Source organism: Echinops telfairi, unplaced genomic scaffold (genome assembly GCF_000313985.2).
Source record: "Echinops telfairi isolate 266 unplaced genomic scaffold, ASM31398v2 ScPeMD7_7424;HRSCAF=8462, whole genome shotgun sequence".
In the NCBI taxonomy this organism is placed as follows: domain Eukaryota; kingdom Metazoa; phylum Chordata; class Mammalia; order Afrosoricida; family Tenrecidae; genus Echinops; species Echinops telfairi.
Window position 1 is genome coordinate 27,625,824 of NW_022111324.1, and position 17,123 is coordinate 27,642,946.

At 39.3% G+C, this 17,123-nt stretch overlaps 1 protein-coding gene across 2 annotated transcripts in view; it reads left to right on the forward strand.

Moving 5' to 3' along the window:
* Positions 1–17,123, forward strand: part of SWT1 (SWT1 RNA endoribonuclease homolog) — a 114,686-nt gene that overhangs the window by 12,361 nt on the left and 85,202 nt on the right. For both annotated transcript variants that reach the window (XM_045298109.1, XM_045298110.1), the window contains exons 5-7: positions 12,303–13,014; positions 15,648–15,707; positions 16,817–16,946. In XM_045298109.1, coding sequence (XP_045154044.1) covers positions 12,303–13,014; positions 15,648–15,707; positions 16,817–16,946 — 902 coding nt within the window. The remainder of the gene's footprint in view (positions 1–12,302; positions 13,015–15,647; positions 15,708–16,816; positions 16,947–17,123) is intronic.

A 17,123-nucleotide genomic window follows, 5' to 3' on the forward strand; every position in this document is an offset into this window, starting at 1 on the left:
GCTGGGTTTGGTCCCTCAGACCCCCCCCACTGGCTCCCCGCTCCATACTGGCACCCTGAATTCATATCCTGGAAGACCTGGTTGAAGTCTGGTCCCTCTTTCCCTGTGGAGATAAAAACAATAGCTGATCCCTGATTGCTGAATTGGGGCCGGAGGGGTTCAAACCCTGCCCAAGATGGTACGTTGGTGTGCCCTTTCAGTGCAGGGTCTCAGTGGTGCTGGGGGGAATTGCCTTAATTGGCAAGATAACTTTAGAGGCCCGATGGAGGTTTCGTCAGCAGTGCGGAGCACTGTAGAGTGCTGTTACAGCTGCCTTCAGTGATGCATCACTATCTTTTGAAGTAGATTCTCTGAAAATCTTAGGTTGACTAACATACATATTTTAAAGCAAATTTTTAATGATTAGTGCCCTGGCTTTTTTAAATTTTTTAATTTTGGGTTTTAAGTTCTTAAACATTGCTTGACTTTCACTGGTTACCTTTTGTCTCAGGACACATTTTCTGCCCCTAAATATGTGTATGGGAGGGCGGCCTATAATCAGCTTCAGATCTGTAGATGACTTGTCCTTAGACTTGCCCACGTATTCTTTAATAAAAGGGATAATGTTGAATTATTTTGAGAATAGGATTTATGTTATTCCAGGATGCACTGAAGTTCAGCTGGGCTTTAGTATTTATTGGAAATCTATTATTTGACTGCAACCTTTGGAAAGCTGAATAGCTGAGCATCTCCAACAACATTTCTACTACATGAACCCATGTGATGAATAGATACTTTGTATAGTTTACCATTTATACCTCATCAGAGAAGCAGCATGAATCAGATAAACAAGATTTGCTGTAACTCATCCTGAGAATTTCTTTTAGCCACCCACAGACAAACTGTGTGACCTGCAAGACATTTTAATATTGCCTTGTCATGCGTGAATATTTATAAGATGTTCAAAGAGTGTGATATGGGAGCGATTATATATTTAAAAGGTTGCTGTAATACTATACTTTGCAGATACCAATATCAACCGTGCAGAGAGAGAGTGGTTCATTTGCTGCTGTTGTTTACTTTTGACATTACCTGTATTTCTTTTATCTTTGTAAAACTTTCCAATTTATTCAGCTTCAGACTAAATACTAAAATTGGGGAGCAAACACTGAAAGCTGAGATGCAGATGTGATTTTTTTCTGAAAATCAGTTACTGTGTTTCATGACTATAGTTCCAGGTTCCAGGTTTCCGTATAAATAAATATATTACCTATACAAATATCAGTTAGGGTAATGATCTTATGTCTGCGTCTGAAAAATTGAGAAAGCATTTCTTTAAGCCAATAAATAGTTTTAGTTAGGAGATTTTATGTATTTTAATAACAGTATACCATCATCATTGACAAAATCTTTAAATCCAGGAATGGACGAGAAGGTGGATTTTTATTTCAGTTACTATTTCACTGCCCAATATTGTCAAAATTACCCAAATAAAACACTGCCCGATATTGCCAGAATTACCCAAATGAAACCTTTTCTATTGATCTGTTGAAAGTGAGTGTCAGATTTAATATCTTAAATATGCTTTATGATGCACAATGTATCATTCTAGGAGTTGATCGTGTTAAGAAATTATTGTGCTTACACTGTCATATATTTAAATACTGGTTACTAAATTGTTAAAATAGAAGCCCTGGTGTCACAGTGGTTACTCCTGGCCTGCAAACTTCAAGGTCAGCAGTTCGAAACCACCAGCCACTCTACAATTGAAAGATGAGGGCTTTGCATTCTCGTAAAGTTAAAGTGTTGGGTATTCTGCTCATTTTTTGACTACCAAATTCCCAAAATGAACTTAAAAGGATACAGGAAAGAGCTGTAGCTCTGAATTTCCCTGATAGTCCTGGAAGTCAGGAAGAGAAGATTGCTATGGAAAAGACAGAAAAATGAATCAAAAACATAAGAAAAATAAGGAGAGTAAGCTTAAGGGAGTTCCTTTTAGACAAGGAATGAGAGAGCTTATTTCTAGGCCTTCCTCAATTCTGACCTGATGGATCAAATAGCACCCTCTTTATTTATTTATCCAGGGTTTTTTTCCCAATCATTTTATTGGGGCTCATACAACTCTTAGAACAATCTATACATATGTCTATTATGTAATGCACACTTATACATTCGTTGCCTTCATCATTCTCAAAACACTTGCTTTCCACTTGGACTTCTGGAATCAGCTCCTCATTTTTCTTTTCTTTCCCCCCTCCCTCCCTGCTCCTCCCTCCCTCATGAACCCTTGATAATTTATGTTATTCTTTTATCATATCTTACACTGCCCGACGTCTCCCTTCACCTACTTTTCTGTTGTCCATCCCCCAGGGAGGAGGTTATATGTAGATCCTTGTAATTGGTTCCTCCTGTCTACCCCCCCTTTGCTCCTTCCTCCCAGTGTCACCACTCTCACCACTGGTCCTGAGGGGTTCATCTGTTCTGGATGTCCTGTGTTTCCTGTTTATATCTGCACCGCTGTGCATCCTCTGGTCTAACCAGGTTTGTAAGGTAGAATTGGGATCATGATGTTTGCGGGGGAGGAAGTGATTAAGAACTAGAGGAAAGTTGTGTATTTCATCAATGCTACACTGCACCCTGAGTGACTCATCTCCTCCCCACTACCCTTCTGCAAGGGATGTCCAGTGGTCTACAGATGGGCATTGGGTCCCCATCCCACACTCCCCCTCATTCACGATGATAGGACTTTTTGTTCTTTGGGGCTTGATACCTGGTCCCTTCGACCCCTTGTGATCACACATACTGGTGTGCTTCTTCCATGTGGACTTTGTTGCTTCTGGGCTAGATGGCCGCTTGTTTAATTTCAAGCCTTTAAGACCCCAAGAGCTATATCTCTATAGCTGGACACCATCAGCCTTCTTCACCACACTTACTTATGCACATATTTGTCTTCAGCATTTATATGGGGAAGGTGAGCATCATGATGGTTTTGTTCTTTGGTGTCTGCTACCTGATCCCTTCAACACTTTGTGATCACACAGGCTGGTGTGCTTCTTCCCTGTGGACTTTGTTGCTTCTGAGCTAGATGGCCACTTGTTTGCCTTCAAGCCTTAAGACCCCAGATGCTATATCTGTTGATAGGCGGGCACCATCAACTTTTTTTCACCACATTTGCTTATGCATACGTTTGTCTTCAGCGATCCTGTTGGAAAGGTGGGTATTATGGAATGACCGTTTAGTTGAGCAAAGTGTTCTTGTATTGAGGGAGTATGTGTGGAGGCCCAATGTCCATCTGCTATCCTACTACTAAATCTATAAATATATGCACATAGTTCTGTTTCCCCCATAACCATAAATGTATTTACATATGTACATGCCTGTATTTAGGACTCTGTAAATGCCCTTTGCCTCCTACTTCTTTCCTCTAGTTCCTTTTGCTTTCCTCTTATTCCACTACCATACTGAGCCTTCACTTGGGTTTCAGTAATTCCTCTCGGTTACATTGCCCTTGATCACTCCCTACCAGTCCTCCCACCCCCTCCCTGCCACTAGTTTTGAACCACTCTTTCCCTGGGTTGGCCAACACCTCTTCCCTTCCCCCACCTCCCTCTCTCCCATGTCTCCCTGGGACTATTGGTCTTGTTGTTTTCTTCTCCACCTTCTTTTTCCAGCTTATCTTATCTAGGTAGATCTGCAGAGATAATGATATGTGCAGAAAATTGTGGATGGCCTCGACAGCACCCAACAAAGTGGCACGTAAGAACAGGGTGATGACGGCAGCAACACTAAGAAACTAACAAACAAAAAGCCACTGATGTACACATTTTAAAAGAAGAAGAAAAAAGAAAGCAAACCCTGTTAATAATTCAAGGTCTGTTTGTTGACCGTTAGGAGTATTTTCCGACGAGTCTGATGGGGTGCCACACTCTAGCCCCACAGTCTATTTTTGATACTCCCTTGGGACTTCCTTGCTCTGCTCCCCCAGACGTTCTGTTGTACACCCCCGAAGTATTGCCTCAGTGTGGTGGGGTCAGCTCGGTCACACTTCCCACACTTGTATCTCCATTGCTGTCCCATGTAAGGGCTTGGGTCAGTGCAGGCTGTCACATCTCGCAGTGGGGCCAGCCATATGGTCCTCTCTGGAGCACCCTCTTTGTAACAAAGTTTTCAACAACCATCTTTTCTGAAATCACTGTTTATGTTTAGTTTCTCTATTAAAAGGAGGAAATCACAAACAAATCTGTATATAAATGGTACTACCTTTATTTTTCATAGGATTACATCATGGATTGCTTCCATAGGAGGTCAGCCCGTTCTCTCTTTTCTCTACTACATATGCAGAATGAAATTCTCTTTTTTCTCACTATTATAACTGATGTTTTTGGCCGTTGGCAGCATATTTCACTACAATATTTTAATTTGTCTTCTAAAGTTTCCCCTTGAAATATTCTTTTCAGCTCTTTTTCCTTTCCTATTTCTTCTTCCATTTGCTTTAACTACTTTTTTTTAAATCATTTTATTGGGGGATGGTAAAATTCTTATCACAATCCATATTTAGCTACTTTTCTACCAATGGCAGGATTCAGAGGCTCTTGGATGTGCACCTTGATCATTCTTTTCTCTTGTGAATGACTTTGCTTTCTTCATCCATAGTGTTACTGATGTTATCCACATCTGGTCTAGTTTCCTGTTGTTAGTGTTCAATTAGTCATATATGTTCTTCAGATGGCTTGTATGTAAGGTTACTGTAAATACTTGAGTATAAGCCTACCCGTGTGGCTTGTAGCTAAGGTTGCTGTATATACTTGAGTATAAGCCGACCAGAATATCAGCGGAGGTACCTAATTTTACCACAACAACTGCATAAAAAAATGTGCTGAAAACTCGGCTTATACACCAGCATATATGGTATATTTGTGCTCTCATCTATTTCATTACTTTCTTCAGCTTCATGGTACCAGCTTCATTTTTGTCTGGTGATAATGAGTTCTTCCAAAATGTCTTTTATGTTAGTGCTTAAAGTCTGAGCATTTCATTTTTGGGAAGGTATAGATAACAGTCAAAACCCCAAACCACTCCATTAAATTCCTTGTGATTATAATCTTGCTCTCGAGTGGAGTACATTGGAAAATGGATTACCTCCATCTCTCCATACAGTCCAGGGAAGAGCCGTCTTAGGGGCGTGCCTCGGTGTGTCCTTGGTGGTAATAGAGGTTGCATAGTCAGCATTCATATGTTGGCCATTTTGCCAAGATTGCCTTGTTGGGAAGGGCAAGTCTTCTAAGCTCTATGGAACATGAAGTATGTGACCCTGTTTTGCCTTGTTACAGCATCCATAGTCTTGTCTCCTATTGCGATTAATGATTTGCCATCAGTTATGAATTTGTGATAGTTTCCTGTATTGCAGTCCTAAGGGAAGTAACATTCTGATTGTGAATCCTCAGATTCCATCCTGACTGATTCATGCTAATTGCATCCCTCATCCAGATCACGTGGCTGTGGCTGTGGGTTGCCTTGTTTCCTTAAAGACTGAGTAAATATTTTCCTTAATTTATATTTGGATTGGGGTCTCTTTTGTACTGTAAAACATTTCCCACAAATGTACCCGATTTGATTTCTGTGAATTTCGTCAGCACAAGTTTACATGCATGACTGCTTGTTATGTTAAAAAAAGGTATGTGGTGAAGAAATCGTTGTCCTTGGAAAATCTACCCTGTGATTTCCAGATCTCTTTCTCTAACCAAGAGTGTATTTTGCAACTGATTTTTCCTTCCTCTCTGTTCCCAAATTTCTTGTTCCAATAGCATGAATTATCTATGGCTGTGACTACATGGTTGGTCCATTTCAGAATGAAGTGATTGCTTAAATTTTTCAGTGTCTTCAGTAGTGGTTGGTGAGCAAATTTTAATCTTCCCTGTATTGACAAGGCTTTGTGGTACTCTCATAGATAATGCCCCATCACAGAGAGTATAGCAGTTCAAGAGAGATCTCGAAATTTCCATTTGAGGAATGCACAAATTCCACATTTGAGGAATTTGATTGTCTGAAGTGAAGCTGCTGCTTTTCCTGTCAGTTCCCATTCAATCACTCATGAAGGATTGAGAGCAGGTTCAAAACCTTCACTTTTCAACCTTGGTTCCAGAGATATGAAGGCATTCTTTTTGGTTGTGGTTGGTAGATACCATCAAGTAGGTTCCAACCCATAGCAACCCTTAGAGCAACAGAAGGAAACCCTGCACAGTGTTGCACCATCATCAGAATTGCTCCTGTGTTTGTGACCATGTTGAAACCATTGTGTCTCTCCTTCTCAGTGAGGACTTTTCTCGTTGGTGCTGCTCCTCTACTCTACCAAGTCTGTTGTCCTTCCCATGAACTGGCTCCTCTTGACAATGTGTCCACAGTGTGTCTGACAAAGTGTTGCTCTTCTTGCTTCTAAAGAGCCCACTGTCCATGTGTGGTAGCACAATTGTTATCTCAGAAGGGGTTATAGGAGATGGAGAGTTACAAGTTATTAGGGATTTGATAAAAGACTTATATTGCTGAATAGAAAATTGATGATGTCAAGTATAAAACCCCACCAGTTCACAATAAAAATTATATCAAAGCAGAAAAAAAGAGTTACAGTGTTGGGAACATAAAGGGGCAGTTCTACCTTGTTCTATAGGGTCACTAAGTGTCAGAATGGATTGTATGCTAATGAGCTGAGTTGAAATGATTACAATAATTTAATTGGAGTGAAATTTTTTACAAAGTTTGATGTTTTTTCTAGTTCTGAAATTCCATCAAGGAGGGTACTATTCCGCTTGAGTATAGTAATGATTTTAACTTTAACGTTCATGATCTGAAGTAGTTGATGTATGTTTAACATAAATCTAGGCCTTCAAAATCTGAGCTTTTTAAAAAAGATTCATTTTATTGGGGTCTATGACAGCTCTTATCACAATCCATATATCCATTCTTTGTGTCAAGCATATTTGTGTGTACGTTGCCATCATCATCTTCACAACATTTTCTTTCTACTTGAGCTCTTGGTATCAGCTCATTTTCCCCTGCTCCCACCCTCCCTCCCTCCTGATCCCTTGATAATTTATAAATTATTATTTTTTTCATGTCTGACACCGACCACTGTCTCCTTTTACCCGCTTTTCTGTTGCCCATCCCCCGGGGTGTGTGTGTTATATTTCAATCATTGTGATCCACTCCCCCTTCCTACCCAGCCCTCCTTCCCCTTCCCATGCTGGTATCACTACTCTCATTATTGGTCCTAAGGGGTTCATCTGTCCTGGATTCCTTATGTTTCCAGCTCTTATCTGTACCCATGTGCATGCCCTGGTCAAGCTAAAATTTGTAAGGTAGAATTGGGGACATGATAGTGGGTGGGAGGAAGCATTAAAGAACTGGAGGAAAGTCGCATGTTTTATGGGTGTTTTACTGCACCCTGACTGGCTCATCTCTTCGTGTGTCCCTTCTGTAAGGGAATATCCAGTTGTCTACAGATGGGCTTTTGGTCTCCACTCCACGCTTCCCCTCATTCACACTGATATGATTTTTTGTTGAAATTGTTGTGGCCATATTTATGCTTTTTGCGAAGCCCATATAAAATAGGAATATACTGGGAGGGTAGAGGGAGAATGGGTTGGAAAGAGGGAACCGATTACAAGGAACTATATATGACCTCCTCCCTGGGGGATGGACAGCAGAAAAGTGGGTGAAGGAGAATTTATAATAATTTATAAATTCTCAAGGGCTCATGAGGGAGGTGGGAGCCGGGAGGGAGGGGAAAAATGAGGACCTAATGCTGGGGGCTTAAGTGGAGAGGAAATGTTTTGAGAATGATGAGGGCAATGAATGTACAAATGCACTTTACACAATTGATGTATGTATGGATTGTGATAAGAGTTGTATGAGCCCCTAATAAAATTATCCAAAAAATAAATAAAGCCTTGCTAGAAAAACAAAAAAAAATAGGAATATGAAAATACTCTGAGAATATTTAAGATCCTATTTAAACTTACAGCTTGCTTTCTCTTTAGTATCGAAATATATAGTCTTTGGGTTAAAAACATTTTGTAGATATAATTAGAAATGGCCATCGTATTGTCTTAGGGAGGAAAAGCTAGTGACAAACACATCACAAGGTTTTCAAGAAGGTCTTGGAGAAATGGGATGAAAAGATAATGGACGTTTTATATGAACTTACTGAATCCCATGTAAGGACATAGAACTCATTTTGTGGCTCACAGTTGTGGAAGTGGCAAATCCCAAATATTTTGGTCAAGGGTCAGGCCAGATCGAGGCTTCTCCAAACTCCTGTGACTGCAAGTCAGACCAAAAGACTTTTGGCTCGCAAGGCTGAGGAAGCTGGTGAGTTCTAAAGTCACAGGTTGGTCCATGACATGCGCCTAGCTCAAGTTCTAGGAGCTGGAGGTCCAATAATAAGCAAGATGTAGGGTCCATAGCCTTACCAGGACATTGACCTCTCTGTCTCTCTCTGTTTCTCCTCTATCCTTCTCTAGACAGACAGACACACAGATCTATATTGAATATGGGTGGGACTTGTAAGAGTTTGACTTGAGTCATGCTCATGGGGCCATGGCTCAAAATATACCCTACACCAACTCTGAGTCATTAATACAAAGAGGTTAGGCTTTACAATATGCATGGAAGGATAATTGCATCAGATCACGAAATGGAGCCAACTGCATAGGCCTAATCATCACATCTTTTTTTTTTTTTTTTTAAACATTTTATTACGGGCTCATACAACTGTTATCGCAATCCATACACACATCAATTGTGTAAAGCGCATTTGTACATCATTCTCAAAAACATTTTCTCTCCACTTAAACCTCCGTCATTAGGTCCTCATTTTTCCCCCTCCCTCCCCGCTCCCCCCTCCCTCGTGAGCCCTTGATAGTTTATAAATGGGTATTTTGTCATATCTTGCCCTGCCCGACATCTCCCTTCACCCACTTTTCGGTTGTCTGTCCCCCAGGGAGGAGGTCACACACAGTTCCTTGTAATCAGTTCCCTCTTTCCTACTCATTCTCCCTTTACCCTCCCTGTTTCGCCACTCACACCACTGGTCCTGTAGGGCTCATCCGCCCTGGATTCCCTGGATTTTCAGTTCCTATCTGTACCAGTGTATATCCTCTGGTCTAGCCAGACTTGCAAGGTCGAATTCGAGTCATGGTAGTGGGAGCGGGGAGGAAACATTTAAGAACTAGAGGAAAGTTGTATTTCTCCTCGTTGTTACATCGCACCCTGACTGGCTCGTCTCCTCCCTGAGACCCCTCTGCAAGGGGATTTCCAGTGGCCTACTAATGGGCTTTGGATCTCCACTCCGCACTCCCCCCATCATTCACTATGGTAAGATTTTTTGTTCTGATGATGCCTTATACCTGATCCCTTCGACACCTCGTGGTTGCATAGGCTGGTGTGCTTCTTCCATGTGGGCTTTGTTGCTTCTGAGCTTGATGGCCGCTTGATTACCTTCAAGCCTTTAAGACCCCAGACGCTATACTTTTTGATAGCCGGGCACCATCAGCTTTCTTCGCATCATCACATCTTTTATGAATACCTGATCGTTTCCTTTGTTTTTTACTAAACTTTAAATTAGTTTGTATTGGAGTCTTTGCTGTTTTAGATAATTCTGTACCGAATTTCTTTTTATATGATTTTGATAAGTTTCTGGTTTGTTAAACTTTGGCATAGATTTCTAATAAAGGAATTACTGATAAGTTAAAGAATATGAACATTTTTAGGACTCCTAACTTACATCACCACATCTTTCTGGAACAGTTATATAATTTTGCATTTCCAGCAGCAGCAAGTGAGAGAGCCTGTTTTGTAACCCCTTGCATATTGAATGCCTTTGTATGGTACAAGCAGTTTAAGCTCAGATACTAAATCAGAGGTTGGTGGTTCAAGTTCACCCAGTGCTGTAGAGGGAAAGCTTGAGGATTTAGTTCTGTAGAGCCAAGAAAATCCCGGAGAACAGTTTACTCTGTAACACATGGAGATTCAAATCATTGGCAATTGGTTTGGTGTCGGGCTTTAGTGGCCAGTGTTTAATGCTATTTAAAAAATATGTGCTGGTGCAATAGAAGATAATGGTATGTCTATTTTCTCTTTCTTTGACTTTCAGTTCTGTTCAAGAGTCTTAGTACTAGATGGGCTTATAATGTACGGAGGCTAGTAAACTATCAAATATCTCATTTTTTAAAATTGTATTTTTTATAGGCTGACTCTTTTTATTGTTATCTGGGATTTAATACATATATACTATCATTCCAAATTTTCAGTCACGTCAAGTAGAATGTACAATTGCTACCCCAATTTGTTTCCAATCATTGGGCTGAAATTTTAAAGTAAATAGTCACATACGTACTATTGCTGCTCTGATTTGTGATTATAGTACTCTTATACTTGCAAAAGTGCTTCCATAAGAAATCAGATGGTAGCTTTTTTGTTTCGGATTTTTCATGGCTTAATATTATTAGTGCTGCCTAATGTAGCAGCAATAATAGTCATTGACACATAATGAATGCATTTGGAATTTTTGGGTATATCAATTCTTTTTTGTCCCAAATAACTAACCATTTATTTCAAAATTGTTTGTTGAGTAATCTTTTCTACTTATTTTTTTTAAAATCATGTTGTTGGCGGCTTGTACAGCTGATCACAATCCATACATCCATCTGTTGTGTCAAGCACATTTGTTGCCACCATTCTCAAAACATTTGCTTTCTGCTTGAGCCCTTGGCATCAGCTCCTCATTTTGCCCCCTCCCTTCCCACCCCCCTCCCTCATGAGCCCTTGATAATTTATAAATTATTATTATTTTGTCATGTCATGCCATTATCCGATGTCTCCCTTCACCCACTTTTCTGTTGTCCATCCCCCAGGGAGGGTGTTAGATGTAGATCTTTGGCATTGGTTCCCCCTTTCTACCCAGCCTATCGGTTCCCACTTTCTACCCAGCCTTCCCTCCACCCTCCCGGTATCACCACTCTCAGCACTGGTCCTGAAGGGATCATCTGCCCTGGATTCCCTGTATTTCCAGTTCCTATCTGTACCAGTATACATCCTCTGGTCTAGCCAGATTTGTAAGGTAGAATTGAGATCATGATAGTGGGGAGGAGGAAGCATTAAAGAATTAGAGGAAAGGTGTATGTTTCATCGTTGTCACACTGCACCCTGGCTGGCTCGTCTCCTTCCCGCGATCCTTTAGTAGGGGGATGTCCACTTGCCTACAAATGGGCTTTGCGTCCGCACATCGCACTCCCCCTCATTTACAATGATTAAGATTTTTTTGTTCTTTGATGCCTGATACCTGATCCTGTTGACACCTCATGATCACACAGGCTGGTGTGCTTCTTCCATGTGGGCTTTATTGCTTCTGAGCTAGATGGCTGCTTGTTTACCTTCAAGCCTTTAGGGTTTCAGGTGCTATTTCTTTTGATAGCCAGACACCATCAGCTTTCTTCACCACATTTGCTTATGTACCCGCTTTGTCTTCAGTAATCTTGTCAGGAAGATGAGCATCACGGAATGCCAGTTTAATAGAACAAAGTGTTCTTGCATTGAGGGAGTACTTGAGTGGAGGCCCAATGTCCATCTGCTACCTTAATACTAAACCTATAAATATATGCACATAGATCTATTTCCCTATCCTCATATATGAATATATATACCTATGTATATGCCTGCATTTAGACCTCTGTAAACAACCCTTGCCTCCTAGTTCTTTATTTCCCTTTACTTTCTTCCTGTCCCACCATCATGCTTAGCCTTCATTTGGGTTTGAATAATTTCTCTCGGTTACATTGCTCCTGATCAAGGCCTACCAGGCATCTTACACCCTCCTCGCCACTGATTTTGGATCACTTGTTGTTCCCTTGTCCCTGGGTTTGTTAGCACCACTTCCTATCCCCCACCTACCCCTCTCCCATGTCCCCCCAGAACGTTGGTCCCCTTGTTTTCTCCTCCAGATTGTTTATCCTGCCTATCTTACCTAGATAGACCTGTAGAGACAGTAATATGCACCAAAACAAGACAAAGCAAAACAAAGCAACAAAAGAAAACAGAACAACACTATCCAAAGGTCAACAAACAGACTTGAACTATTTACAGGCTTTTCTCTTTTTTGTCATTGGTTTTTTGTTGTTGTTTTGTTTTCTCTTTGTTTCCACTTATTTTTAACGTAGCCATTTACTTTTTCTGAAGTTAATATCAGTCCAGTTGTGTCATGTCCTCTGCAAAATACAGTGCAGCGTTATGTGTATGTGTCATGTAATCTAGGTTTCTCTGCTGTTTTACAGATTCAGTGTAATATCTGATATTTTAAGAAAGAGATCAAGAACCAGTTCATCTCAAGGACCTGTTCAGTTCCCAGAAACATCATGCTCCAATGATAATCAGATTACTTCACAAAGCCCTGCTTCAAATGGAACTAGAGCAAATATAAGTAAATGCATACACTTTAAACTTAAGAACACTAGGTTTAAAAATGTTCAGGATAAACTTGAACTTAAAAACCTTGGTAGTCCTAAGATTACAAAAGATGCGACACCTAGAGTCAAAAGTCAGGGAACGGAAAAGAAAGACACTGCTTTACTTAGCCAAGAACTCAAGAAAGAAGGATACAGTAATTTCGGAGACAGTTCAGAAAGCTGTGTCTTGGAGAAATGCAAAAAAAAGGAATTTTCTCAGGATTATAATTCCAACAAAGTAATTGAGGACGTGCTTGAGCCCAGAAGAAGAAAGATCAGTTTCAAAATCCCAATAAAATCTCGCGCCACTCTTCAGAAACTTGTGGAAGACAGCGTGTTCAGTGTAGTTGCCGACAAGTCAAAGACAAACCAGAAGGAAGAAAACCCAGGAAGCTCCCGGGTGTCGTCATCTTTGACAAGGCACACAACTAAAGATTTACTTTCAGATACTGCAGATAAGACTTCTCCTGATTGGAAAGGACCCTCTCATCGTCAGCATCAGGAAACTAATGATTCAAGATCTAGTGACCATCTACCCCAGGTACGGTAGTAGAAGAGGAGGGTTGCAGCTTTTAGCAAAGTGTTCAGTATTTCAGGCTTAAGTTGTTTCAATTACCCATGATAGTAGAGGCCCGATTCAAATTTAGCCATAAAGATATGTGTTGGTTCCCTATTTTACACTTTTAAAACCTAGTTGTCTTAAGACATGCTCGCTCTCTTCAAGGACCTGTAATAAAAACGAACATGTGAAACTGTGAGAATAAAGAGTTGCTGGTATTTCTTTGAAAAGTAGTTTTAACAATCTTTTAGGCTCTTCCCCAGTCCTGGTCTAGGAAACTGTCAGGTTGAGTATTCTGAACATATATTTTTAGCACATTATTTATTGAGTGTTGTTAAGTTCCAGAGCCTGTGATAATATGATTTATAAAGTACACATGCACACTTGTTTTCATAGATATCTATAAATCCGAAGAGAAACACAAATAAGCAAATAGTCACAGATGAGAGATACAAATAAGCAGTCCATTATCACACAGTGAGGTATACTCACAGCGGATAACATCACCTTCATGTAGTCTGAGAACTAAAGAATGAGGAGCGCGCAGTCAGGTGAGGGCAAGTGAGTAGGATGAGAGAAGCAGGAATAGCTCAGGTGGAGGAAACTGCATGTGCAGAAATCGAAGCGTAACCAATTTGGTACATTTATTTTGCTTCTGAATTATGTAATAAATTAGCATTTATGGATTGAGCTGATGACCTAGTCTTTCTAACATAGTTTCTTTGGCAAATAAATTTAAAAGGATGAATATTTAGAACTTTAGGACTTCAGAACTTCTGAAACTTCGAAATAGTGTCATATACACAGGAGTGACTGATCCCACCTGTTTTTAGGTATTGAGACTGTAGATTGTACAATTAAGATAATTCTTAGGACAAATGGAGGGAGCATAACTTGAGAGGCCAGAAGAGTTGAAAGTGTGAGAGAAAAATGCCTTTAGTTCAAATGAACTTGGAGGGATGTGACGGGGTAACGTATTGAGTTCATTCTTGTTACATCTTTCAAAGATGAAAAGACCTCTAGTTTTTCTTTCAGGTATTATAACCAATTTGAGAGATTCGAACAGAAGAAATAAACTAGATGTTGCCAGAATGTTCAGTCATAGTTATTGTATCATTGCTTGGTTCTCCCCTTACCCTGTTTAGAACTTGAGAAATTTCTCATGCATTTTAGGGTTTCTTTTTGACCTCTTAACCACTAGGCGATGTAGAATTAATCACTGCACAAATCAAGAGAGGCACATAGCCCCAATATTAAGTTATAGGGGAAATAATTTTTTGCATGACTGCTTATCAAGTTATTGAACTTAAAACACTTTTTAACTTTTCCTTTGATGGGAACTATACTTGATCTCAAATAATTTCGACATAAAAACAGTAAGTAAATGTTATCCTTATTTTGGGGACTGTCTGAACACCATGTTTGTTGTTGTTTCACTAGCCCCTCATTAGACAATTATTATCCTGATAGCAGAAATGATTGTATTTTCCTGATTTAGTAATCCTGTTAGATAGTATTGTGGTTATGCTTTTGTAAAGAGAAATACACTCTTTTGTTTCTGGAGTTTTAAAACCTTGTACTTTTCTTAAGTACCAGGGATTCAGAGAGGAATAAAATGACCTGGGGAAGTTCCCAAGGAATCTGATAAGTGAACAGCTATTTTTGAAATATTGTGAATAAATAAATACTAGATTCCTAAGAATTGTTTGTGGTGGTAATATGAGCGGTTAAGTTCAGAAGGATTTGCCGAGTTAGAGATATTTAGTCTTAAAGGTCATGCAGAATGAGGAATACATGTGCCAGTGTGTGGAATGACACGGTGGTATGGAAGGTTGTGTGTGGCTGTGCTGGGCACTTAAATTGTTCAGCCTGACGAGTTGACATCTGTAGAGAATCTATAAGGGAAGATTTTGGAGAGATAGGCAGGGTCCAGACAGTGGACCATTTTATATATCTCAAGGGAAATATATGTGCTTTATTTTGTAGACTGTGACAGTGGACCATTTTATATATCTCAAGGGAAATATATGTGCTTTATTTTGTAGACTGTGGATGATGCAGAGCTACTGAGACATAATCAGGGAATCTAATAGAATCAGATTTTCAGTTTGGAATAATAGTCACTTAAGTCTATAAAAACCATTCTGACCTTTGTTACTAATATCCCTTTGCCATTCCCATTAGCTCAATCCTAGTATTTAATGGTGAACTCTTAAAAGGTGGCAGCATAACAATAGAAAGGTACCCTGGTAGCAGGGTGGGTAAACAACCAAGATTTGGGCTCATACCAGCCACTCCAAGGGAGAAAGATGAGGCTTTTTATTATTCTAGATGATTAGCTGTCATTTAGAAGCACATTTGCCACTTGAGGGATATTTGGCATTGTCTGGAGACATTTCATTATCACGGCTCTCAGTTGTGGGGTGCGGGTGGGGGCTGAGAGGATGGGGGTCATGCTAATAACACCTATAGGATAGAGGCCAGGGATATTGGTAACCATCTGAAATGCCCTTGGTAGCCTACATGACAAAGAATTACTTGACCCCAAATGTCATTAGTGCTGAGTTTAAGAATCTTGCTTCATTCTTAACTAAATAAATAATTTTTCATTTCAGAGTCTTGATGCACCATGTTCTTCGGCTTCTCCAGAAAGTGTTCAAGATACAGACCAAGAGGTTACTGATAGTTTTAATGAAGCGGTTTCTATTTGTAATATAAAAATATTAAAAATTTTGATAATGAAAAGAACAGGTTTTTGAAAAATGAACATAAAGTTTTTAAAGAGCCATCTAATTTATTTGGCCATCTTTTCTACCATTGTTTGTAATAAATTCATCTGTTTTATTTGTTTGGATGAACTTGTTATTAAAGTCTCCAAATCCATTTCAATTTACTTGTTTAAAAAGTTGTTTTAAATGGAGAGCAGGGAACCTCTGGGCCAACAAGTTATCTAAAATGTGATTTAAATTTATCATGAGTTTGTATGCATATGCCTGGAGTTGTTAAAACACAGTATAATACGTTTTTGACCTAACTTCTGTAGTCAGCAATAAGATAAAGTATGTGCATTTGTAAAAGCATGTTTCATTTTTCAGTGTGCTTTCTCATCTGGACATATACTAGATTCATAGAACACTACTTATCTTTATATAAAACGGAGTTTTTAAAATGATAGTAATTCTTCCTTTGTGACAGGAAGTTGTCGTTTTCTGTCTTATGGGTCAGTGCCCTTTGATAGGACAAATAAAGAGTTTCAGTTTTCCACATCTATAGAATCACTCTTCTGAAGTTAAAAGCATCTGAAGATTTAGTTCTCAGTTTCTGAGGTTTCTAAACCTTATTAGAATTCTCAAGAAAACACATTTAGAAATGATTCACATTTCTAAAACTTTGAATCCTAAAGCCTTTTGAATTGAAAAAGGGAATGAGAATGAATTTATTTTGAAGGTCTGCCAGGATGAGGCTCAATTTGAGGTCATTTGCATAACCTATTCATTAATCATCTCAAAATATAAAAAGGATCTAGATATTTAATATTTTTATTTTACAGATGAACAGAGATCACAGTTAGTTAAATAGTTAGCCTAAGGCCACAGAGGTAATAAGAGAACTTTTTAAAATCATGTATGTACATGTTTATAAATCAATTTTCTTTTACCATCCTAATTATACATTGCTGTAAAAGATTCTCTTTCTACAGACACAGCTCATTTTAAGTGATTTCTTTCTTTTTAATTTCCAATAAATAATTAAAACATTTTACTCTGAATCTTTTATGATTTAGATGCAGATAGTAGAAGAGCTTCATGCTGCACGTGTGGGAAAAAGTGTGGATTTACCTGTGATTCCTCCCTCTGGAGAGTTAATGAGCATGGAAATTGACTTGGTAGAAGACGATGTACATTCTTCTGCTGGTATACATTATATGCTAATATTTATCATCTCTGCCTGTTTGAGCTAATTTTTAATATTTGTTATAATATTTAGATGGAAAATAATAAAACCCGTTCCTTTAGCTAAGAACTAGGTACAGTGAACCCTCGCCACTTCGCACTTTGACTTCCACGGCTTCACTCTATCGCGGTTTTTGC